At 42.5% G+C, this 26,299-nt stretch overlaps 1 protein-coding gene across 6 annotated transcripts in view; it reads left to right on the top strand.

Annotated features, from left to right (window-relative positions):
- Positions 1-3,797, top strand: part of LOC147625139 (crinkler effector protein 8-like) — a 35,096-nt gene extending 31,299 nt beyond the window's left edge. For 5 of the 6 annotated variants that reach the window (XM_086818402.1, XM_086818404.1, XM_086818407.1 and 2 more), the window contains one exon: positions 2,214-3,797. In XM_086818402.1, the coding sequence (XP_086674528.1) occupies positions 2,214-3,628 (1,415 nt within the window). In that variant the 3' untranslated portion in view covers positions 3,629-3,797. The remainder of the gene's footprint in view (positions 1-2,213) is intronic. The other variant, XM_086818403.1, reaches the window with a different exon arrangement.
- The last annotated feature ends 22,502 nt before the right edge of the window (positions 3,798-26,299 follow it).

Below are 26,299 nucleotides of genomic sequence, written 5' to 3'. Positions count from 1 at the left end.
CAAACTCTAAATTGGTAAGTTCAGATTTTTCTGTGCTTATGAAGGTATATAAGTAGATAAGCCATCTGAATCATTTGGATCTGCCTCCTCTGTCTCTGTTGTAGCACTTTGACTTGTGCCATGACTTGTGCCAGCTCGAGCACTCTTGCTGCTGATGAAATGGTGGTGGCCTGCACTCGGACTTTGACTCTTGAATGGCTCAGCGTGGTGCAAATCAGCTGCATCGCCTTCTTGTACAACATTTCATAAATGTCTCACTCGTGTGATGGGATCTCTAGAATTGCCTTTACCTTCTCGATGTCAATCAAGTCGACATTCACTAGGCGAGGCTCAATGGCTTCATGGAGCGTTCTTCCTCGACTTTGATTTGGGCCATGCTTGGCGTCAGGCTCTTATCGGCTTCTCTTCAAATTATTCACCAGGCGTGGGCACAGTTGGAATCTTGCAGTTTGGTCTGCAAGGTGGTGGATAGCTGTCTTGGCACTGCCGAATTGCGAGATTTCATCCTTGCCAGCTTGATAGATCAGGATTTCAGGTTGGTGATGTGCTTTCTGTTGGGAAGCAACTGCTTCTGACTTCAATTCGAGTCCTCTTCACAGGCAGATTTGGTTTTAGAGAGGAGCCCGATGGACATAGGGACGGTCAGGTTTTTAGGGCTTCTGCCGGAACTAATCCCTTTTGTGTTGGAGAGTAGTTCTTGCCTTGGATACATTCTGCCTGTCAGGAGACTCATAGCGAGGATCGAGTTCTGACAGCCAGGGTTATTCTTCACTCCTCTCTCTCTGTCCTAGGACTCTCCCAGGTTTCTCACTCTCCCCACCGAGCATGGGGGAGAGTACTCGCAGAGGATTTTCATTATTGGTTCGCCAGGTCATTGATTCAGTTGTGGCTGGAAAGGTCACACTGCAGCTGGATGCCCCCATAGGAGGGTATCCCCAGATAACAAGCTTTCTTTGGTGAGCAGGAGCAACCTTGGAATGAGGCCTTTAGTTCGCCTTTGGAGACTTTTAGCTCACTGACTAGACCCAGATTAGATGCTGAGAGATCTAGAAGATGGGCAGCAAAAGAGAGGAGGCGCGGCAGCCTACTCAGGAGGAAGAGCGGTAGAGTAGCCTAGGCTGGGTTTTAAGGATGCAAAAGTATATAGGAGGGACCCGCCTGGTTTAGCCTCTTCTCCGATTTTGCCTTCGACAGCCGCAACACCTCCAAGGGATCCTCCTGAGTTGAGCAAGGGTGGTGTAGTGATCATTCCTATTCTTCAGGGATCTGCTCAGATGTCACTTTCAGATTCTTCTAGGCGGGATGAGTTGCCTATTTCTGTGCTTTAAGAGCAGCAGTTTCCTGCTTTAGCTTCATGTAGTACTTCCATTCCTAGGAGACACAGCAGCAATATGCCGGAAAGGCACCGGGACGGCCGTTTCCTTTGCCTATGAGAAAATCCCTATTGACCCTATCTGCATCAAAGTCCCAACTCGCCTCCTGCATGGCTTGAATCTTTGCTCTCGCTAGGAAACCTCTCCTCTGATGTTGGTGGAGGCACTTTTCCAGATAGTGGCTTTCATTCAAAGAGTCAAAGCCATACTACCCTTGGAGTCATCCGAGAGGATTGCAGCCTCAGAGATCATGGTATGCTAACGTGCTTCAGTGGTTCTCACAGCACAGGCTTGATATGGCTACACTTACCCCTTGCCAGTATGATGAGGACTGCCCATACTTCTGCCTTTCCCACTTGAGAAAATCTGACAGGGAGTGTGAAAAAGACACTAGTAAAAGAGATACAGATTTTAGCACAGGCGTGAGAATACCTTTTTCCTTGTGGACAAGGGGCCCCTTTCCCTTTGTTTTTCCCTAAGGTGCGGGTGCGGGGGTGACAGCCCCCTGCTGTCCAGGTGCACCTAGCTAGGTATGTGGTAAAAGCTCATGATGTTGTCGCAGTCCGCAAAGTGGGAATTACACAATACAATGTATTCTCTCTCTCTCTCTCTCTCTCTCTCTCTCTCTCTCTCCAAGCGTACACTTTTGTCTACTCCATGCAACACCACTACTGCAGCATTAACACACTCTTACTAATAAGGAATTAAGATGCTAGCAGGAGGGAAAAAAGGTGCATTCTTCGCTGCTTACAAGTGTGCAATTTTATGGAGAAATTTTTATAATTTTTGTCACATGATTTACGTTATCAAATGTTATTAACTTTTCATTCAAAAATGCAGATACGCGAAGTTTTTCAGGTCATCGTGAGGACCATACCAGAGAGTTTTTGATGTCTGTTTCAAAGCCCTTTGATTTCGAGGTTGATGACTCCGCAGAAGGCTTGCTACAAATGATACATGAAGAATTGCCTTGCAAACTACCTGTCCTGGATCATTTATATGAGCAGCTGGCTTCTGATTCTACATGGAGAGAGAGGCTTATATCAGATGTGGAATTTTGGTGTCCTGCATTTACAACCAATTTAACTTCTGCACTACAAATAGATCCACTGCCCTCGGAAGCTAGTGAGGCTCTCTGCCAGTTGCTGTGGGATGTGCTAGTGGTACGTACATTGCTAGATCTGATAAATAAATCAGGTCAAAGTGGGATCATTCTCAATCGTAACTGTTCGGGAAGTTCAAAATCTACCACAAGGCCTGATTTTTTCTTTATTATGTGTGGTTTGCTTATCCTGAAGATTGAGGAGAAGGCCTCTGGCAGTTCCCTAGCAATACCTGCAAATGAGCTCGTGGATAAGCTTGCTCAATATGACCCTGTGTATTTTGGTACTTTTGACAGGAGCTGGCTTCTAGGGGCGGCAACATCTGGCAGTTCTATTGCATTCTATGGCTTGAACCAGCTCTCAAAACGCCAATATTTGATAGCTGGGCCATTCAATGGAGCCCATATTGATGGCAAGTATTTAGTCCTGAAGTGTATTTATAACATATGGAGATATGCTCTTACACTGCAAAAGAAAAGAAGTAGCTTCTCAGAACTGACACCTTTCCCAGGTGTGATATGGAGCACAACATACGATGGTATCAAGAGGGATATCGAATTCAGAGAAACGACTGTAACAAAGAGGATTAACCCATTCAGTCACCATGTGAAGCTGGGCTACAGTAGGATTGATGATCTCAGAGAAGCATACAGAAAAGAGGGAGACAATATGATTGGAATAGTGTGGGCAAAAAAGGGTCCCAAAGTCAGAGGTGAGCTATACACAGTAGATATGCAACCAGTTGGTGTGGAGAGGAAGCCAGTTCATGAAGCTGAGTTACGTATTGCTATTCGTCAGGTGCTTTTGGGATTGGATGTGTTACATCGCAGAGGCCTGGTGCACAGGGATATTAGATGGAGGAATATATTAAGAAGTTCACTTCATGGGTGGTTTTTGATTGATTTAGAGACAGTTTGGGAAGCAGACAAGGTGCCACTTTGTGTTTTGAAGGTGTGGGATCATCGTACTCCGTTCCGTGCAGGCACATACACCAGGCAGTGTGACTTGTGGCTGGTTGGGAAGCTCTGTGAGGAGTTCCACTTCCCGGACTCCAAGGACTTCAATGCTTTCAAGACTATGCTTCTTGGGTTGACACCAGAATCTACCATGGATGTGCCTTCTGCGTTGGAAGTGTCGTGGCTCATTGAATAGAAAGAATTTTGCATAGTTCATGTTAACCCATTTTCAAATACAAGAATTAATCTCGCCTTAGGCAAACAGAATATTCAAGAATAAAATGTACTCGTGCCTATGTGTATTTTTTTGGTTCTTGTTAATAGCCAAAGATATTTTTTAATGCCCAAAATTTTTGGTTGATGTACATCCCTCGTGCCAAATATCCTTTAAATTTTTGTAGTGCTGGTCTTAGTTTGACCTTGCATATCCTACAATTGGTGCAAACCAGAGAAAATGTATTTAATAGGACGTTCCTTCAGTTGTCAATGTGCATCCAAGAGTTTCAAATGCCTAAATTCACAGGCCCCTCTTTTTAGAGTCGTTTTGTTGGCGTTCCTCCCATTGAGAACTTGTTCTCAATGTTTACTAATAGAATTGGTTATGATTAGTTTATTTTTGTTTGCATTCAAGGCACTTGTTAAAGCATAGTCGTTTTTTCGTTTTATTTTCTTACTTACGTAGAAGATGTGACCACACTCGTGTGAGCATGGCTTCCTTTTCATTGTGGTGAGAGAGAGAGAGAGAGAGAGAGGGGGGGGGAGGGAGTGTTGGTTTTTTGAATATAACCTTAGATAGTGCTTGCTTTCTTTGCAATTATTTTGTATGGTTGGATTAAGGCGTAATCACAAGAGCATCATGATTTGGCCATGCCTTTGATATGGTTAATATGAACATTGACCGTGGATACAAGATTTCAAGCTATATGTAAATGATGGTAATAACAGAGCATTTGGTTTATTTAAAGTGGAAAGATGATGTGTTTTACCTTGTTATGTGGTGAGGAGAGATGAGGAGGGCAGTGCTCTTACGCTCGTGCAATCTTGTTTTGTTATGCCTATTTTTTTGAAAGGTTACGCAAGCCTTGTCCCATGTAATCACTAGCCTCACCCTAAGAAGGATATGTTATATAATGTTTTTTTGGTTCGTAAGAAGTCGTATTTGGACTTGGAAGAGAATAATTAATGAGTCTATCTTGGTGTCTCTCTCTCTCTCTCTCTCTCTCTCTCTCTACTTGGAGCCAGTATGCCATATCTCTTTATCAAGTGCCAGACTAGGAGGATCTCTTGGCTTCCTTGGAGCCTAAGCCACATACATCTACCTTTCTTTGAGAGGAAATGGTGTGTCACGCATTGACAAGATTAAAATAGGGAAGACACTCGATCATGATGGTTTGGTGGCGAAGCATTTTATATATGCGAGGGGTATGTGGCTCCTTTGGTTGTTCATATGTTTAAGAGGGATCTTTGTGAGGGTTTTCTTCTTGTGTAGAGAGAGAATATTTCCTATTGACTCATAAGGGTAGCTAAGAAGAAGAAGAAGAAGTTTAGCTCATACAAGCACATGAATTCTCCACGAATTAGAGGCATACTTTGGCTAGAGTATTACCAATCATAATGGTGTGGTAATTGCTTGGGTCAATGGGATCCCCTAATGGGCAGAGACCAGGCCATACAAGTTTTTGGTACGGATATTCTACATTGGACCATATACTCACAATTAGATCCATCATTGAGGAGGGCCTACTGGCAAAGGGACGAAGGATATATTGTCGCTTTGTGGACTTCCACAAATATTTTGATATGATGCCACATGCTAGGCTTATGAGGAGGCTATATGACATGGGAGTACCTACAAAGCTCACATTGAGGGTCTTATCTTTGCATGGGTCAGTTATAGGCTGGGTGAGGAGATTAAAGGGTGATTTTGATGTGATTAAGACGACCATTGGGTAAAGCAAGGATGAGCAAGGATGCCCCCTTTGTGCGACTCTTTGGACTTCATGGTGATAAGGTCTTAAATTCATAAATAGAGGATGTAGGAGAGGGGCACTTTTTGTAGACACATATATACCTTTTCTCATTTATGCAGATGACATTGTGCTTATAGAAGAGGATATGCAACGACATTTAGAGGCATTATGGTATGATGTAGAGTCGAGGAACCTCACTGTTATGGTATGATGTAGAGGCATTATGGTATGATGTAGAGTTGAGGAACCTCATTGGTAACCTTGGCAACACTAGGGTCATGATATTTGATACTACACCTTACTAGTGGGTTGGCAGAACTAGTCCTCAGTTCATTTTGGAGTATGTTACTTCCTATGTATATTTGAGAGTCTTCTTTAGTGGCCTATCATTCTCCAATGGGAACACAAGATTGATATAAGGTTATGCGGGCGGTTCTCAATTTATTTTGGAGTATGTTACTTCCTATGTATATTTGAGTGTCTTTTTTAGTGGCCTATCTTTCTCCATGAGGGCAGTTAGCAGACGTGAGACTGATATAAGGTCATGTAGCTCTTGGGATGTTGGAGAAGACGTGCTCACAAGTGTAGTTTCAAGAACCTAGGACCAAGCTTTGGCTTTCTGTTGACACCTTGGTGACACCTACACTATTTTATGGGGCTTCCATGCCTCAATCATAGGAGTCGTGCATGACATCCATATGATGGGCAAAGATAGATGGAGATGCCTCGAGTACAAATGATAGCTAGATTAATTCACATGAAGATAGAAGGTACCACACGAGGTTGTTCGAGCAAAGATCGAGCGACAAAGATCATGGTAGGAGCCCTTACTAGACCTGTTTTCGTCTTGCACAGTCTATGGGAGGTGCCTAGACATAGATATGTCAGACTGGCGATGGAGTTTTTTAGACATTTAGTTGAGAACAGTGATGAGACATGTTGGTATGCTCAACTCACTACATGGTTCTGCCTACGTGGGATATCCATAGATTACCATCTAAAAACCCTAATTAGTCATTTTAATGCTACTATTAATAAACAATGGTGGCTGTCCCTACCCCCCAAGCGTTTAATCAATTGACTACAATAAAGGTAATGTCACGTTAATCGTGAAAGAAGGCTCCATCCATCCCACTTTGAAATAGTCAATGAATTTCAACAAATAATAGCCATTGTCGAGGCTACCATGTTGAAGTTATTGCTCCTTGTGAAATAAGTTGCAACACCTCCTCTTGTTCTTCCATGTCCGGTGGTACGTCTAGGACATGGATCATCAGGGGTGGCCCAACATAATGCTTTACAAGGCATTATAACTTTTCCAATGATGGAGAAATAACAAATGGAAACAAGCCTTTCCATACGGTTGGACACTCTTGTAGTTTGTGCTGCTTACATGTTGTCTCTATCCTGGGTTCTTGGTAATATGATCAGACACATTTTCCTAAAGAAAAACAAATTTTATGATCAAGAAAAGGAACTTCTTGATGGCTTGTTGGATGAGTAAAAGTTGTGTTTGCAAATATCTTTTTTTGGAGGACACCCTCATGCTACAAACTAGAACATGCTGTAAGCTCACTCATGCTTTAAACAAGGGCTTATCAGTTATTATATTATGATGGGTATGCACCCTTATGCTATCAACAACTAGCAAAAACTACAAGCTACCTTGTGCTGCAAACAAACACTTATTTTGCATGCATTCATATGTTACAAAAGCAGGATAAAAAAGATTCTGATTGGTGAAATGCTCACATGCTGAGTCCATCAGTGTAGGCATCTTGATCTATTAAAAAGTTGCCTAAAAATTAATACCATGTCCTTGTGCTAGAAAAGTAAGGTCAAGGACAACCATCTACCTGTTTTTGGGCCCACTCTATAATCTTACGATCTACATAATAGTGAGAAATTGAATGTATGCACATTTTTTGACCTCATGTCCATGCTACAATCAAGGAACCCTTGACATTAGTGCCAAAGCTGTCATGATACAAATAAGCCCCTAAAATTAATGGCATCTATGTGCATCCTCATGCTACATGTAGCACTATCCTACATATAAGCATTAATCAATTCACATTACCCACACTTGTTGATACCTTGCAACTCATAGTTGAAAGAGAAGAATTCAACTAAATCTATGCATAAATAAGATAGCTAGTTTAAATAGACAAGTGACATATAAACATCATCAATTCAACTCATAATTATCAAACATAAAGTGATATGATTCTTTTGATAAAATCAAAAGTAAAAGCCCTGTTTAACCTAGGAGATAGAGTCAATAGCATATGGGGTAAATTGTTTTTGCAAGTATTTCCTCACACAATTTTTTGGCACCAATCAAATGGTTTTTTCACAATGTGACACAATTTCCCCATTAGACACACACACACACACACACACACAGAAGAATTAATAGAAATGTCAAAGTGCATAGTGGAAATGAACAAGAACAATGTGTAGCACAGAGAGAGAGAGAGAGAGAGAGAGAGAGAGAGAGAGAGAGAGAGAGAGAGAGAGAGAGAGAGAGAGAGAGAGAGAGAGAGAGAGGGAGAAAGAGATGAGAGAAAACAAAATGATGATGGATAATCAAGGGATGACCTACAAGAGTCCTCGAGTAGGCACCAACTTGCGAGTAAGGGCTTTGATTCAATAGATGACAAATGATGATGGGAAACTGACTTAGTGAGTGGCTATTTATATGCACTATAATGCCAAGAAGGGAAAAATAGCACAGGACCTTATAAATAGCCCATGACCTAATTAAATAGGGATGAGACCAAATAAAATACTAAAAGGCCTAAAAATGGGACCAAAACTTGACTGATCGGACTGGGTGGCCAACCCACAACCAAGGGTCGCAACAAACTTACTAATACATCTAGGAATGTGACCACTACCACCCCCTCTCAGATCGACATAAGATTTAAAGTGTGTCCTAAACCAGACTGTGTTGATGAATAAGTGAAGTGAATTGGTCCGCTAGAGTCTCCGTTGTCTATAGCTGACGAAACCATACCACCTGGTACATTGCTCCCAAATTAGCTCCATTTGAAGATGCCAAAACTAAGAACTGCTCCACACATAGGGTGAAACAAGAGTCTGTCAAACTCCATCTGGAACCATAGTCTTCTTTGCAATCAACAATACCATCCTTGATATCTAGGTGCATCCATTCCGGCCACCCCACCAAACATTCTCTCTCTCTCTCTCTCTCTCTCTCTCTCTCTCTCTCTCTCTCTCTCTCTCTCTCTCTCTCTCTATGTGTGTGTGTGTGTGTGTGCGCGCGCTTTTCTCACTATTTTTCCCTCCTCTTAACTTACTACACTCTCTCTCTTCAAGTGACCCCTTCGTTTTCTCTCTATTTTTGGCTTTGTGGACTTCCACAAATATTTTGATATGATGCCACATGTTAGGCTTATGAGAGATTACCATCTAAAAACCCTAATTAGTCATTTTAATGCTACTATTAATAAACAATGGTGATTGTCCCTAGCCCCCTAGCGTTTAATCAGTTGACTACAATCAAGGTAATGTCATGTTAATCCTGAAGGAAGGCTCCATCCATCCCACTTTGAAATAGTCAATGAATTTCAACAAATAATAGCGATTGTCGAGGCTACCATGTTGAAGTTATTACTCCTTGTGAAATAAGTTGCAACACCTCCTCTTGTTCTTCCATGTCCGGTGGTACGTCTAGGACATGGATCATCAGGGGTGGCCCAACATAATGCTTTACAAGGCATTATAACTTTTCCAATGATGGAGTAATAACAAATGGAAACAAGCCTTTCCATGCGGTTGGACACACTTGTAGTTTGTGCGGCTTACAGGTTGTCTCTATCCTGGGTTCTTGGTAATATGATCAGACACATTTTCCTAAAGAAAAACAAATTTTATGATCAAGAAAAGGGACTTCTTGATGGCTTGTTGGATGAATAAAAGTTGTGTTTGCAAATATCTTTTTTTGGAGGACACCCTCATGCTACAAACTAGAACATGCTGTAAGCTCACTCATGCCTTAAACAAGGGCTTATCAATTATTATACTATGATGGGTATGCACCCTTATGCTATCAACAACTAGCAAAAACTACAAAAGTACCTTGTGCTGCAAACAAACACTTATTTTGCATGCATTCATACGTTACAAAAGCAGGATTAAAAAGACTCTGATTGGTGAAATGCTCACATATGTTGAGTCCATCAGTGTACACATCTTGATCTATAAAAAAGTTGCCTAAAAATTAATACCATGTCCTTGTGCTAGAAAAGTAAGGTCAAGGACAACCATCTACCTGTTTTTGGGCCCACTCTATAATCTTACGATCTACATAATAGTGAGAAATTGAATGTATGCACATTTTTTGACCTCATGTATATGCTACAATCAAGGAACCCTTGACATTAGTGCCAAAGCTGTCATGATACAAATAAGCCCCTAAAATTAATGGCATCTATGTGCATCCTCATGCTACATGTAGCACTATCCTACATATAAGCATTAATCAATTCACATTACCCACACTTGTTGATACCTTGCAACTCATAGTTGAAAGAGAAGAATTCGACTAAATCTATGCATAAATAAGATAGCTAGTTCAAATAGACAAGTGACATATAAACATCATCAATTCAACTCATAATTATCAAACATAAAGTGATATGATTCTTTTGATAAAATCAAAAGTAAAAGCCATGTTTAACCTAGGAGGTAGAGTCAATAGCATATGGGGTAAATTGTTTTTGCAAGTATTTCCTCACACAATTTTTTGGCACCAATCAAATGGTTTTTTCATAATGTGACACAATTTCCCCATTAGACACACACACACACACACATACACACACACACACACACACACACACACACACACCAATCAAATGGTTTGTCAAAGTGCATAGTGGAAATGAACAAGAACAATGTGTAGAGAGAGAGAGAGAGAGAGAGAGAGAGAGAGAGAGAGAGAGAGAGAGAGATGAGAGAAAACAAAATGATGATGGATAATCAAGGGATGACCTACAAGAGTCCTCGAGTAGGCACCAACTTGCGAGTAAGGGCTTTGATTCAATAGATGACAAATGATGATGGGAAACTGACTTAGTGAGTGGCTATTTATATGCACTATAATGCCAAGAAGGGAAAAATAGCACGGGACCTTATAAATAGCCCATGACCTAAAGAATGAGACCAAATAAAATACTAAAAGGCCTAAAAATGGGACCAAAAACTAACTGATCGGACTAGGTGGCCAACCCACAACCAAGGGTCGCGACAGACTTACTAATACATCTAGGAATGTGACCACTAAGACCCCGTCTCAGATCGACATAAGATTTAAAGTGTGTCCTAAACCAGACTGTGTTGATGAATAAGTGAAGTGAATTGGTCCGCCTGAGTCTCCGTTGTCTATAGCTAACGAAACCATACCACCTGGTACATTGCTCCCAAATTAGCTCCATTTGAAGATGCCAGAACTAAGAACTGCTCCACACATAGAGTGAAACAAGAGTCTGTCAAACTCCATCTGGAACCATAGTCTTCTTTGCAATCAACAATACCATCCCTGATAACTAGGTGCATCCATTCCGGCCACCCCAGCAAACATTCTCAATCTCTCTCTCTCTCTCTCTCTCTATGTGTGTGTGTGTGTGTGTGTGTGTGTGTGCTTTTCTCGCTATTTTTTCCACCCCCCTTAACTTACTACAGTCTCTCTCTTCAAGTGACCCCTTCTTTTTCTCTCTATTTTTGTCCTTTCTCTATGCTCTCCTCTTTGTCTCTGTCTCTCGGTCTGTCTGTCTGTCTGTTTGTCTCTCTCGGTCTGTGTGTCTATCTGTCTCTCTCTCTCTCTCTCATCAAGTGTTCTGTGCTTTTCTCTGGAGATTCCATCAATGTATTAGAGAAGCTAAAAGATTTGAAGGTGATGTAGAGGGGGGCCTCTGTAGAAGCATGCATGCCCTGATCTTCTGAATAGAGAAGAGGTTTTCTTGAATTCAGAGTTGGTGGCATCTATCATAGAGGAGTATGCTTATGGTTGTGGGATGTATTGCTATGAGAACAAGTGTATGAGGTGCTGCATACTCTCAAGGCCTGCTAAAGGAACCTCTTCGATATCCATGTCCCTCTCTGTCTTTTCCTAGTACACCTTGATTACTCTATCATGTTAGTCACACATACACAAATATATTAGTGTGGTACATTTCTGAGATGGGCTAAAAGGGAATTTTGGAAGGATTGTTTGCATCCTTCCAAAGTTGCTCTAATGGAAGAAATAGCATCAATAGTTGGAGGTTGTAGCCTAAGGCAGTGATCCAGAAGGTTTAAACTATATGATTGTTCTAATTTGGAAGCCCATAGCCCCAATTACAATTGAATCAATATTACAATGGGTAATTTTAAATGGGCTTTAATGAACATGCCCAACTTTTCCACATTAGCTTCGTGTTGACTTCTTGTAATAACTTCTTTGCCCTTGACTCTCTGAAACACTCCCCCTACCTATTTTAGTGTTCGTCATCTCCTTGGATGATGGCAAGGGTGCCCAACTCAACTGGAGGTGGTCTTCTCTAATGTCTACATTCAAACTTGTGTATATACTCTAAGCACTGCATGTGCCTCTGTTAATCCCTCTCGCATAGGGCATCTTCATGATATTTCATTGCCTATTTTGGGAGGACTTTGGACCACTGTAGAGAGTGATAGATTTCAGTGATCAGAGATGTCTAGGGAATTTTCTCCTCAAGATTTGGCACCACAAAGAGTAGAGAGAGAGAGAGAGAGAGAGAGAGAGAGAGAGAGAGAGAGAGAGAGAGAGAGAGAGAGAGAGAGAGAGAGAGAGAGAGAGAGGGAGAGTAGTGAGCATCTCCACCCTCAAGCACCCTTCTTCCCCTTCCCTTTCCCTTGCTGCCCCTCCCCAACCTTCAACCCTAACCCTATCTCGGCCCCTTCCCCCATGCCCCCTCTTCTACCCCTTGCATTGCTCGTTCTTTTTGTTACACCCCCTCCCCTATGTAACAGCCCCAACTACACCCTCCTTTCACATTTCATACAGTGCCCACCCTCTCCATCTTGTTGTTGTCCCACCCTTTGCCCACTGCCTTCCCCCCCCACCTTTGCTTTTGCTTCATCCCCTTCTCGCCCCGTGCCCTCCCTCTTCTTCTTTGCACACCTTTTTTTTGTTTTCTCGTGCTGTAGCCTCCTCTATTCTTTCTTTCTTCCTCTACTCGTCGCTATCCCTTTCTCCCCTATTGTTTTTCGTACTATGTAGTCCTATGTCCATTTTGACAGTTGTATGGTGTAAATTCTTTTTTTAATGTTTTTTTTGGTCGTTTATAGCCATTGAAGATTGTTTTGGTTGATCTTTTTGGCCGTTTGAAGCTTGCTTTGTGTAGTTTTGAGCATGTACAACGTAGTATGTACACTTTATACACAGTGCATACTACATAAACTATGTAGTATGTACACTTTGTACATAGTGCATACTACATAAACTATGTAGTGGATTTATATTATGGCCCCCTTTGTGTGTATATAATTTATTTGGACCAAGGGGCCTATGTATAAAAATTTTATCATGCATTTCATTTATTTTTATAAATGTAAATATCTACAATTAGGTGTGCATTTTATAAAACCTAAAATTACATGCCATGCATCCTTACCATCTATTATATTTTTTGTATATAATATAATGTAATAAATAAAATTTCTCCATGTGAGAAATATTCACATTTTACTATTTTTCCAAAAAATTGATTTCTATCCCTGTCGTTACTTTTTTTCACTCAATATCTTAACATGTTACATATTTTTTCCTTCACCCCCACCAATAATATCAAATTAGGGTCCCTTTCACTTGACTCCATCATGGTACTCATTTCTCCTATTTTATATATATATATATATATATTATATATATATATATATTTCATTATTTTTATAAATATTATACTCTAGATTTTTATTAACTTATGTACTAGTTTGTTGTCATTTGCCATGTAATTCTTTATCCATCTTACTAACTACTAACAACTAACCCTAATCACTAAAAGCACCTTACTGTACAAATGATGAAATGCACTCTCTCTCACTCTTTCTTACTGTCTTTCTTCTCCAATTTAACCTCATTTCACCATAAATAATTCTCCTCTTGAGCTTCTTTGATGACTCAAGGGGATAAGATAGGACCACCTCATTTGAATATTAGAAGAAAATAGGAAGCTTGCTTAATTCTCTTACCAATTAGACTTAGAAAATAATCCTAAAAAGAGGTCTCCAACCTATAAATAAGGCCTTTGGCTCCCTTGTAATAATCAATATCTCATAGCATCCCAAACTCTATGTGTGAGAGGAGAGACTAGGTGTAGCACCTTTGTGAGCTTCACATTGTGTAGTGTGTAAACCCTAATCCTATACCCTTGCATAAGTGTGAGTGTTATTCCTTAATTCCCCTATTGTACATTATTTCACTTCATCAATGCAATTAAAAAGTTGGTGCAAAAAGACATAATTAAACTTGGCAACCTCACTCCTTTCAAATTGTGCGAATCGGCTAAATGTGTGTGAGGTGATTTGTACCTTTCTAATTGTCAATTCAACTTACATCTTGGAATCGCTTGTTTTCTTGTTTGCTTCATTGCAAAATTGATGCATTGTAAGAGGGAAAAGGGATCCCACGTACCTTGAGACAATGCGTGCAAAAGGGCAATGCAAAGCATTAGGTTGGTGTTTGTGTAGCATTCATGCATGCTTGATTGATTGGAAAATACATAATCATTTTGCAAAGGAAAACCAAGTCTTGTGAAAGAATTTTTTTCTTTGGGTATGTGTGTAAGAGAATGTGTTTTGTTTTTTGAATATTTTGTTGGTCTTTCTTGATTATTTTTTGAGAAGTTCCCTCGCATCCAAATTAGGTGGTTCCCCTTTCAATTTTTGGGTGTTTTTTGGGTGTGGTTGGTAGTAGCGTGTGTTGTTACCATCTTTCAAGTGACCGACACGGGAGCCTTGTGAGTGATTGGAGGCCACTCTTTAGTTGCTTGCTCCAAATCGTTGTCATTTTTGTTGCCCCCCACCGAGGATAGCTCTTCTCTTAGGTAGCCTTTGGTTCATATATGCTTACTTTTTGTTTGACTAATGAGGTGTCTCTTTTCTAGCTTGTACAAACCAAGTCTTTGCTCTTGAAATTACAAAGAATTCAGCCAAGCATAACATCTTTATTCATAGGAATGTATAATGAACACATATTTTTTCCATTTGGCTTCACACAACATATAAGGATAAATGTTTGCATAAGTAGAAAGATTCATTTTCAGCAACGTATAGTTCTTTTGTTAGAACCAAAGAGATTAGGAGAAATTCTACGCTCTCGGAACCCTGTAATTTTACCTCTCCTAGATTGTAACCTGTCTTTTGATGTACACATCTTTATATTACTTTAATTAATTAAGACGAATTGGATAAATATTTAAGGATTTGCATTTCACATGTAAATATGATTTTTCCTATTTATGGAAAGACTTAATCAAGCATTGGCCCTCAACATAGTTGAAAGACTCCCTAGGAATACGAATTAAATTCATATTGAAGGAGAAGAATTATATCTTGATTGTTTTAGTCTAGCCCTAGAAGGAACAAATGAGGATTTTGCTTTCATCCAAGCAGCTTGTGTGTTTGGAGCAGTCAAGCAAGTGATTTTTTCTACTTGGAGAATCATCTTAGAGTGGGGATTTGACGATGCTTATCCAGAGGTAAAAGTATCTCGATTTGATCGTGAGGAATTTAGGGTGTTCCTTCACGTGATACATAGATTGCCTTTCAACTTTGAATCTCGAAGAAGAAAGTTAATTTGCGCTTGGCTTTACTTGGCGGAGAGGATTTCTATCAAGTACGAGGGACCTGTGGTCTTTGAATATGAAGATCCCAATGCCCCCACCCTACTAGAACATTTCACTTTGTCTCTTGCTTGGTAGACTTCAAGTTTTCTTGTGGAAACTTACATAGTTCTCTAATCATGGCTACCAATAGGCAAATGTCTGGTTATCCACTTTTCTTTGGAGAACCTGGAGAAGATCGTGATTTGTTTCTTGTAGATTTTTGGATGGCATTACACATCAACCGTATCTTTACGGATGATGAAGGGTTGGGTATGTTCCAAGTTGTCCTCCGACGGGATGTGGATGCATGGTTTCAAGGACTTACTGCACAGGTAAGAGCTGAGTTTCCTAGGGTACTTGAGGTATTCCAAGCTCGATTTGGCCAACAAAAAGCTGTGACAAGATATCACTTTGCTAAAGCAAAAAGGTTTGAGTGATTATTATGAGTATAGACAAGAGTTCACCCGTTTGTGGACACTTTTGCGTAGCTTGCCCAACCTAGGGGAAGAAGTGGAATTCCTTAAGAAGGAGCGTTTCATTGGAGGTCTTATTCGTCATTTGTTGAGGATCAAAGTTGAGGCGGGAGAATTTGAAAACTATGTAGATGTGGAGCGTAGAGCAACCCAAAAGGTGAGGAAAATGACGTGCCTAGAAGGAGAAGAAAGTTCAAGTTCATAGATGTACATGATGTACTCTTTGAGGACATGGCTAAAAATGAGGAGGCTAGAAATATGCCTAAATCCTTCCTTCCAACATCAACAACAAGGACAATGGTACTCCCCGAGGTAACAACTAATGTGATTGAGAAATTAAATGAATCTATAAACAATTTGAGCATTCACTTTGCACAAGGTGTTGGGCCTAGAAATCCACAACCTCCACGAAGAGCACTTGCGAGAGATGCAAGTCCTAGGCAGGTTCTAATATGTTGGAATTGTAGTGAGGAAGGGCAAGGTATGAACAATTGTCCATATCCTAGGATGAATGCTCTTGGGGGTCCTAGACCTTCTTATCTAGTGATGAATGCAGGTGACCCACCTAGAGGACCACAACATATACTACAAAGAGGGGACAGACATTTGGGCTTGTAAGAGTGATAAACTTAGGGCAAAGGTGAAGATGGCGAACAACTTACTATCTAATATATAATAGATTTTTAATATATATATATATATATATTAAAAATATATATATTATATATAATATATATATATATATATATATATATAGATTTTTAATATATATATATATATATATATATATATATATATTATATAATATATATATATATATATATATATTATATATATATATTATATAATATATATATATATATATTATAATAGGATTTCATGTTCAAAACACGTTCTAACCAAATTTGTTCTGTTTCGTCCATGGTGAACAAAGAAAAGGTAGAGTGCTGTAGTGCGTTTCGAGACGGTCAAGTGCAGCACAATTCCTAGGATCACAGCGAAAGCATGGAGTTCCTTCAAGTCGTAAAGGAGGATGGAACTTTGGTTTCTCGACAACAGTGTCCCAAGGAAGGGAAGGCGGCGGGAAGAGTCCTGGCAATACTTGAGAAGAAGGGTTTGAAAGGCTATCTCAACAGAGATGGTGTTGATCTCGACGGTGACGATCTTGTTTACCCTGGGGTTATCACATTTCTTCCTGCTGTATCAGGTAAGCTCAGGAGTCTAATCAGGAGTCGATTTTCTTTGGGAAAGTAGTCTTGGAAATGTTCCCGTTAAATTAACTTGCATCCCATCAAGGGCTGGACATGAAAAGCTTTCCCTAAATTTCCGTTTTCCCACATCAAGGGGGATTTTCACACACACACACACACACACACACACACACACACACACACACACGCTCACACACAAGCGGTGTGGTTAGTTTCTTGTTGTTGGGTTGTTCTTTGTTCTTGGGGTTGATAGTGTTTTTTTGAGAGGGTATTTCCCCCACACATACTTTTTGGGAATATTAAAAAACGGAGCTGCTTCTTTTCTTGAAGCAAGTGCCCTCCCAAGCTACTTGCCATGATGTGGATTTGCCCAAGAGTCTTAGAGGCACTGCATATAGGAGTTGCTTGACAGCTTGATAGGCAATGCCCTAAAAAAGATGGCTGTGCCCTGAGGTTTTAGAGTATTTACAAGGTGTGCGGTTGCTTGGAGTACAAACTTTGATCTACCATGGGATATAAGGACTAGCCATATTGTTAGGCCCTGGTACAAGTATAATGGGTTCCATATTTCTCCATCGTTGTCGCTAGGGTTGGGAGCTTATTAGTAGTATTAGATCTTGGCACGTGGCCTAGCTGATGGGCAAGGCCTTGGAGGAGTGCGGGGTGCTTCCAGTCGAGACCACCTGGCTAGAGGCCATTCACACTCTACGTGGACACTTTGACCACTTGTAGGTTGCGTCCAATCGTATCCTGCGCGCTGAGAGACTTTTCTTAGGACATGGTATTTGAGCCCCTTCAATGGTAGGGATGTGGATCCCCTCTCATTGTAGTGGCTTTTCTCCCACCCTTTATGTGAGATAGTTTTGAGTGAGTTTTTTTTTTCTTGAGCAGTGGCCTAGTTGTACATGCTTATCTCTAGGGAGTTTGCATTGGTATTGTAGCCCTCTCGAATGATTTGTAAGATCTCATGGTAGCGGCGGGTGTGTTGCATGACATTTGCTCGAGTTGACAATATAGGTCGATGACACGATGACGGTTTTCGGGCAATTATGTGTTTGTGGGTTGGAGCCTTTGGTTGCACTTCACATTGAGGTTTTGGTTTTTTGTGAGTTTGTACTTTGCATCATTGTTTGCCAACCAGTAATCTAGTTGCAGTTTTCTTTGAATTCAAGTGCAGATAGTCTCTACCTGCAGCTTTGGTGTGGCATAGGAGTTTTCTCGATGTAGGCTCCTAGGAAAGATCCGAGTTACAGGCTCGACTCAGGTGGATCCATGCAACCCATTTACTTGTTAGCTAAAAGCAACTACGGCTGGATCATTCTTCCTCGACAAATTCTCAATCATGCTGCCAAAGGTTGGCATTTGAGCCATGGTGGCTCGAGCCATGTTGGCTTGGTGAGGGTTCTCTGATTTCTTGGCAGAATCAATATCACTGCTATTATCCTCTTGCTTGCCTTTCTTGGAAGTGTCTTTGCCTTTGTTCTTTGAGGAGCAATGATTCTTACCTACAAAGCAAGTGCTTGATTTGAATCCGCACTTGAACCGGAGACCTTGTGATAGCAAGCCTGTTTCTTTTTCTATGAGAAAGGAGCTAAGGTCATCAAGGTCTAACCCGTCCTTTGTAACTTGAAGCTGCAACGCCTTAAGAGACCATGCCATACTCAATCGGTAACTTTGTAAGAACCAAGGTAGCTAGCCGGGTACTGGATGATGCACTATTCATAGCCAAAAGCTGTTTCTTTCCCTCATCTCAAAAGATTGCATGGAACGGCAAGGTGATGGCACGTATATTTGAATCCATATCGAAGAGATCCGCCAACTTGGACCAAATTGCATGGATGTTTGAATGGTTGAAGAGATTTTCTTTTGTTAGTGCTTGCACAGTTACAGACAAGGCCTTGGAATTACTTACCTTAGTCTACAATTGACTTAACATATTTGTCTTGGAACTTGTCCTTCGGTGGTTGTTGACGAGGGTTTTAGGTCTAGTCTCGTCGATGCTCTCAATATCCTTAAGCGTATGCATTAAGCACGAAAATAAGTTCCTTTCAGGCGTTGTAGAGTCCCATAGTATTGGAGATCCAAGGTAAGGACTTGGAAAGCATGAGGGATGGATGGTTGTTCATTAAGAACCACTTGTGTGTGACTCGGGACAAGAGGTGAACTCTTCTTAATATGCTCATAACTTGTTGGAGGGCATAGAGGCATCAACAACACTTTAGAGAAGGTGGAGCAGGGGCACCATAGCCTCTGCAGCTTCTCTCTAAAAGGCGGCTCCTTTTAGGAGCCTTTTCTTGTTGGGTTGCACAATTTTTTCGGGCATTGAATCCCTCTACCTAGTTCAATCTCAAGAGTTTGTCCAGATCACCCTTATAGGCTTTTCTAAGTCCAATAGCCAAAATGTTGTTTGGTTGTACAAAGCAACTCTATATAAGTACATGAGGGCAGTGGAATTCAAAGCAGAAGATTAGGTTTGAGAAGGCTAGATTGGGAAAGACAACGAGCAAAGATGGGAAATGTAATTCTATTGGGGTCCAAAAGTTTTATCTTAAGTTGTGTAACAAGTACTATGGACCATTTCAGATTGTGGAACTAACAAGTACTATGGACCATTTCAAATCCTGGAACCAATCAACGAGGTAGCTATTAGATTGGTACTACCTTATCATTGTAACATTCACAATGCTTTTCGTGTGAGTTGTTAAACGCCTTTTAAAGGGGTAGATCTCCTAGATCTAGGATCCCGATTCCCCACATGTGGACGGATTGGAAGAGATTCTTCATCGAGAGCACGTAGTTTATTACAAAGAAAGAAAGATGAAAGGCGACAAGAATGTTCCGACTATCGATGCATGTTCAAGCAATGTTTACAGCATCTCCAATGTTCATGGAGGCACTTTTCTAGGTAGTAGCTTTCATTTAGAGAGTTAAGAGCCATACTTCGTAGACGGGCTCTCGAGTAATCCAGGAGGATTGGAAACTCATGTAGACAAGGGTCATGGCATGCTCATGTGCTTCGTTGGTTCTTAGTGCATGGGCTTGATATGGCTAGGCTTCCTTGTTTTCAGCTTGATAAGGATTGCCCATCCGTGCGTCTCTCTCGCGTGGAGAGGAACGACCTCATGAGGCATGACCTTTACAGTTATAGACTAGAGAGACATGGATCGAGTCTCCACACCCGCTTCCCATCAAGATGCAACATTACGTGGATTATTTTCTATAGTTAAGAGAGGATGGTTTCATTTAGAGGCCCGACTATATGGATGTGTATGTCTCATGCTATGTGACTCACCATTGGCCAGCTTCTAGTATCCTCCCACACTAGAGATCGAGGATGGTAGAGCAACTGCAATACAAAGAGGGACGCATTTGTCGACTATATCTGTAACTTTTTAGCTATGACTAGCTAATCTAGTTAAAGATAATGTCAACACCTTCTAAAGTTGTCTCTAAATGTGAGTAAACTAATGAATGTATAGAAAATACTTGTGTATTTTTAGTGCACATTCGATGGATCTTGGAGAACCAATTGTGTTAGGGTTTGGAACCCTAAGGATAGATAGGGTTCGGAACAGGGACCCTAAGATTAGAAAAGGTTTGGAACCCTAAGGGTCTGGGATCCTAAGAAAGTTAGGGTTAGGAACCCTAAGTAGTTAGGGTTTTGAACCCTAATGGGTCAGGGACCCTAAGATAGAAAAAGGGTTGGGAACCCTAAAGGTCTGGGACCTTAGCATTTGAGTAGCCCGAGATACTCAAATGAAGCGTATCTGATGGATCTACTAGAACCAGATACTTACTAAAAATAGATGTGATACAAATACATAGCACAAGCACAAGAGCTAAGATGGGAATCTTGACGGAGAAGAAATTTGGTGCGTCGACCAAGTTTTAGCCCATTTAGGTTGATTGAATTAAGTTGCATGGGAACCTGTTAAAGGATGGTGGTTCATCTCCTGTATCTCCCGTGTGGGGGGGAGTGCCCTGTATCTCCCGTGTGGTGGGGAGTACCCGTTACCAGTTACCCGTATCTCCCGTGAGGAGGAAGTAACCCTGTACCTTACCTGTACCTCCCGTGTGTAGGGGAGTAACCGTAGATTGTGAGTGTGAGGGCTGTTGTGTGGCTGTGCCCGGCCTATGTGAGGTGATAGTCAGCCCTGTGTCAAGGTTCTAAGTAGTGTATACCCCGCACATGCCTTCACCAGCCATGGACTCAGGAAGAGGACTTTTCTTCCAGCAAATTCGCCATTTTAAATTGGAAGGATCCCCAATTTGAAGTCGTATGAATTTCTGGAGAAATTCATAGTGAGTCGGCCAGTTCTTGCATGTGGGTATTTATAGAAGCCTTGCCCCTCTCACTTACTCACTTGTTCACTCACGCATTATCTGGTGGAGAGCCACAGCGATAGTGGAGTGACCACGTCTAGCACCTGCTGCCCAACGAAGGCCGTTGTATCCCCCCCTTCAAGTATTGCAGTGCTATCAATATACTGGAGCAAAGCTCCTTCCAAGCAATCTCTGTGTCTCTCTCTCACTCTTGCGTTTTCTCTTTGCTGTCTAAGTGCCTCTACTTCCGCTGCCCACTTTGACATGGTATCAGAGCAAAGGTTCAAGCAAAGCATTGCGTTTCCTTGAAGGTGAAGAAGCAACAGCAAATCAGCGTTTCTCTTCCAGAGAAGCAGAAGGAGAATTTGCGTTTTCTTCAAGCAAAGGAGCAGTAGATCTGTGCGTTTTCTTGAGCAGAGGAGAGGAGCAGTAGGAGGAGATTGCTTGCGTTTTGCTGTGTGGAGGAGGACTTTGCTTCTGCGTTTGGTTGGCTTGAAGGAGAGGAGCGAGAGCGAAGTTTTCATCGCGAAGAAGCGGGTGAAATCAGCGTTTTCAGACCTGCGTTTTCAGCCAGCAGCAGTACAGCGCAGCAGCAGCGTTTCCAGCAGTTCCCAGCAGCAGTTTCAGATCTGCGTTTTCTGCAGCAGCAGCAAACAGCAGTGCAGATCTGCGTTTTCCTGCAGCAGCAGCCTGCAGCAGCGTTTCCAGCGTTCTGCAGCAGCCTGCAGCAGCGTTCCAGCCTGCAGCAGCGATTTCAGCGCCGCAGCTGCGTTTCCAGCAGTAGCCAGTAGCAGTAGCAGATCTGTGTTTTCTGCAGCAGCAGCAAACAGCAGTTCAGATCTGCGTTTCTGGCAGTAGCAGCCTGCAGTAGCGTTTCCGGCAGTAGAGGAGCCTGCAGCAGCGTTTCAGCCTGCGCAGCAGCGGTTTCTGCAGCAGCAGCAGCCTGCGCAGCAGCGTTTTCCTGCAGCAGCAGTAGGAGACAGCAATCAAATCAGCGTTTTCAGCGCAGCAGCAGCGTTTGCAGCAGCGCAGCAGTAGAAAACAGCGATCAGATCAGCGTTTCCAGCCAGCAGGAGCAGTAGGAGACAGCGTTTTTCGACACCGAACTTGCATTCTTGCCGAGAAAGAAGTGCTCGAGGTTCGTGTATCGTCAGCGAACGATGTCTACATCAGAGATCCAGCAGGATACATCAGTAGGCAACGATGTTCCACCGACCACTGGATCGAGTAATGTCAAGGACTTCCTTGACATGTTCTCGGAGATGACGGACAAGAAGCTACCTACGTTGCCTTCCATCCCACGGGAGTCCCATTTGGCAGGAGTCAAGAATTATCGCATCTGGAGGGAGAGGATGCTATCTGTTCTTGATTCGTATGATCTGCGTGGTTTCGTTCTGGAGTCTATCCCAGAGCCAGACCCAGAAGACTTTGATCGGCATTATATCTGGAGTCGCATTAATGGTAAGGTGAGATGATTCATCATTAACAACTGTAAGGATGATGTTCTCTCGTCTGTTCTTACCATACAGAATGCTAAAGATATGTGGGACAAGTTGTCGGTCAGCAATGACCGAATCACACCCATGAAGAGGGTGTCGTGGGAGGTGCAGCTTCGGCTGCTAGACCCAGCCAAGTCAAGTAGTATGCGGGAGCACATCAGCAAGATGGAGTTGCTGAGAGACCGCATTGTGCAGGCTGGTGGAAAGCACTCAGAGGAGGACATGGCGGTGACACTGCTGTCACAGTTGCCAGAGAGCTACTCCGTCTTCTACTGTCACCAATTGGCCGACCATTTGGTCCATTCCTAGTTTTTGCGTCTCGTTCACTTGAGGCCAGGCCAGTGTCTCGTGTGAAGAGGCCAGTATTTTGCTGACATGGACGGGAGCCAGACTGGTGCCACCCGTGTGTTAGCAGGATGGTGTCGTATGGACGGGAGCCAGATCAGTGCCACCCGTGTATGACCTGGACTGTGTTCGATCCATGGGACTGTCACGCCATGGAAGAGCCAGTATTCGTGCCGTGTTTTACCTATGGGACTGTCACACCATAGGGAAACTCGTGCCTGGAACTGTGTCTTACCTATGGGACTGTCACTCCATAGGAAGACCAGGATTTTATGTTTTTATGTCGTGCCAGTTTTGTGCCGACAGATATTTTGTACATGTTCCATGAACGGGAGATATGTCCATGTTACTTTTTGCATATGCACACATGATTTGTATGCTTGAAACTGTTTTCGCATGACATGTATTCGTGTGTTTGCCTGCCTGACGTGTTACTTACTGAGCGGGGACGCCTGCCAGTGAGTCGTGAAGTTTGCCCTGTATTCTGACGAGTTTCAGTGCATGTGAACAGGTGGTAAGTATATGGTACATGTTGTTTTAAATGTTTTAAATACTAACCCTTTGATTTATAAGGTGAAGTGTTCACATTCATTTAAATGTGGGCACCACTTTGGGCACCCACTTTGGGGCCAAGGTGGGGAGCCCCATTTAAGTGAGTGTGGGGGTGGGCAAAGGCACCTACCCAAACTCCCCCACCCTCATGCAAGCGTGGAGTTATACTCCACATTAATTTTATTAAAAGAAAGGGCCTCCTTCAAGCGTAGCATCAATCGCTTTTCTTTTTTGCGTTGATTTCCACCAACCGGCGACTCTTCCCCTGGTACTCTGGCGCATGTTCTGCTTCCTCTACGCCATCTCCTACAGGCTGCTGTACCTGCCCCTCTACAGGCGATTGAGATTGTTGCTGCCGGCTGCTACTGCAACTACAGGCGGCTGCTCTTCCTTGCGCCTGCTTTCCTGCAGGCTGTGGTACCTTCCACACAGGCGGCTGCCCCCAGTTCAGGTCGCATCTTCTGTACCCTCTCTACACATGCTGCTGCAGGTGGCTGCGCCTACAACATCCTCCCTCCTACAGGTGGGCTGCGCAAGTTGCAGCCAGGCGTAGCACAGGCTGCGAATACCTTATAGGCTGCAGCCCCAGGCGCCTGTTTACAGCAGCCAGGCGTCCCTTTTTCTCGCAGGCGGCTGTGTGCACCTCTACAGCCGGTCGTTTTCCTTCTACTCAGGCTGCGCTTACTACTCTCAAGGCGGTTGTGTATCCATCACTATCAGGCTGTGCTCCAGCAGGCGGCTGTGTCCTTTGTGGCGGTACATCATCTCCACGGGTGTTCTACAAGGAAGACTTCGCATCACCTGAGTGGCTTCATCATTCCACAAGTCTTGGTCTTCTATCAACCAATTACAAGTAAGTGATTTTCAGATTTGAGTAAAGCATTTAATGTTTAAATCTGGTAAAAGATTCGTCCCGCTCGGCCTACACCCGTTCGGTGCCGGGTTGTCCAAGCTATATGGGCGAACCTCGGTCCAAAGGTGCTGAGATCGGGAGAGCCAGGCGTTAGTACGAGAGCGCCTGTCTGTGCGTGGTCTCGGAACACCAGTGTGGTGCTCTCCGCGGAGTCCAGTGAAAGCACAGGACCGTAGCGATTGGACCACACTAGTGGTCAATCTGCTTCGAGCTTCTACATCGAAATTCGAGCTATTTGTTTAGTACTGTTTTCATATGTACATGGACATTATCTGGTTCTCAGAACCCATGGAGCATTGTATTCTTTAAATACTCCCAATAAATATATCATATATTGAGGGGGGGGTCGGCCCGTTCCGGCCCCAGTGCTGGTGTCCATCTTTCCATTTCTGTTCATTTAAAGTTCAAGTTATTTTAAGTTGTCCATTTCATATTTGTGGTTTTAAAGTTGTGCTATTAAACGTGTAGGTGTCCAATTGAGTCTTTCCCACTTGACGGGATCGGTTTCATTGGTATCAGAGCACGGTTGTTTCCCTCTTCCTAGTGGGGAAACGAACCTGTGTACTGGACATCCCGCTTTTAGCAAACTTTGAACACAATGGACAGCCAAGGCAACCCTTTGGAAGTGCCAAATTCGAGGGGTCCCTCTAGTGCTTCTCGTGGGTCTGATGCCCTGCGAGGTAGACACAAGCCCCTTGAAAGGGTTATGGATAGTGAATCCAAAGGTCAACTGTCTCCAGGAAAGACAGTTATGCTTGAACAAGACCCTGATGCTATGAGGGCTGAAATGGAACATATGAGAAAACTTTTGCAGGCTTAAGAGCAAGAATTGAAGTTTTTGCATGAAGATCCCCATCTGCAAAGTGCTATTGAGGCCAGGAAGGCTGATGCTATGGTTGATGTAACCTTTGAATCAATGGCTCGTGAAGTGGGCAAGAAACCAAGGGAGTTGGCACTTGCCTATCTCCTTCGCAAAGGTGATATCAAAGAGGGGGATGACGGAGAGCTAAAATTCAGAAATCCACCTCGTTTAAAGCATGGAGATCCTGCATCCCAGAGGCTGAAATCTTATATGCAAAAGGAAGAGGTGACTATCACCTCCCGACATGCATCCTCTCCCCAAGGCACTAAGCCTGACAGATTTACGTATGCCAGTGCTCATGGAGCGCTAAAAAGTTGGTGCAAAAAGACATAATTAAACTTGGCAACCTCACTCCTTTCAAATTGTGCGAATCGGCTAAATGTGTGTGAGGTGATTTGTACCTTTCTAATTGTCAATTCAACTTACATCTTGGAATCGCTTGTTTTCTTGTTTGCTTCATTGCAAAATTGATGCATTGTAAGAGGGAAAAGGGATCCCACGTACCTTGAGACAATGCGTGCAAAAGGGCAATGCAAAGCATTAGGTTGGTGTTTGTGTAGCATTCATGCATGCTTGATTGATTGGAAAATACATAATCATTTTGCAAAGGAAAACCAAGTCTTGTGAAAGAATTTTTTTCTTTGGGTATGTGTGTAAGAGAATGTGTTTTGTTTTTTGAATATTTTGTTGGTCTTTCTTGATTATTTTTTGAGAAGTTCCCTCGCATCCAAATTAGGTGGTTCCCCTTTCAATTTTTGGGTGTTTTTTGGGTGTGGTTGGTAGTAGCGTGTGTTGTTACCATCTTTCAAGTGACCGACACGGGAGCCTTGTGAGTGATTGGAGGCCA

This window comes from Cibotium barometz, chromosome 24, assembly GCF_041138505.1.
Source record: "Cibotium barometz isolate CiBa-2024 chromosome 24, ASM4113850v1, whole genome shotgun sequence".
Lineage (NCBI taxonomy): Eukaryota > Viridiplantae > Streptophyta > Polypodiopsida > Cyatheales > Cibotiaceae > Cibotium > Cibotium barometz.
Note: the sequence above shows the minus strand (reverse complement) of the source record. Positions and strands in the feature narration are given on the sequence as shown.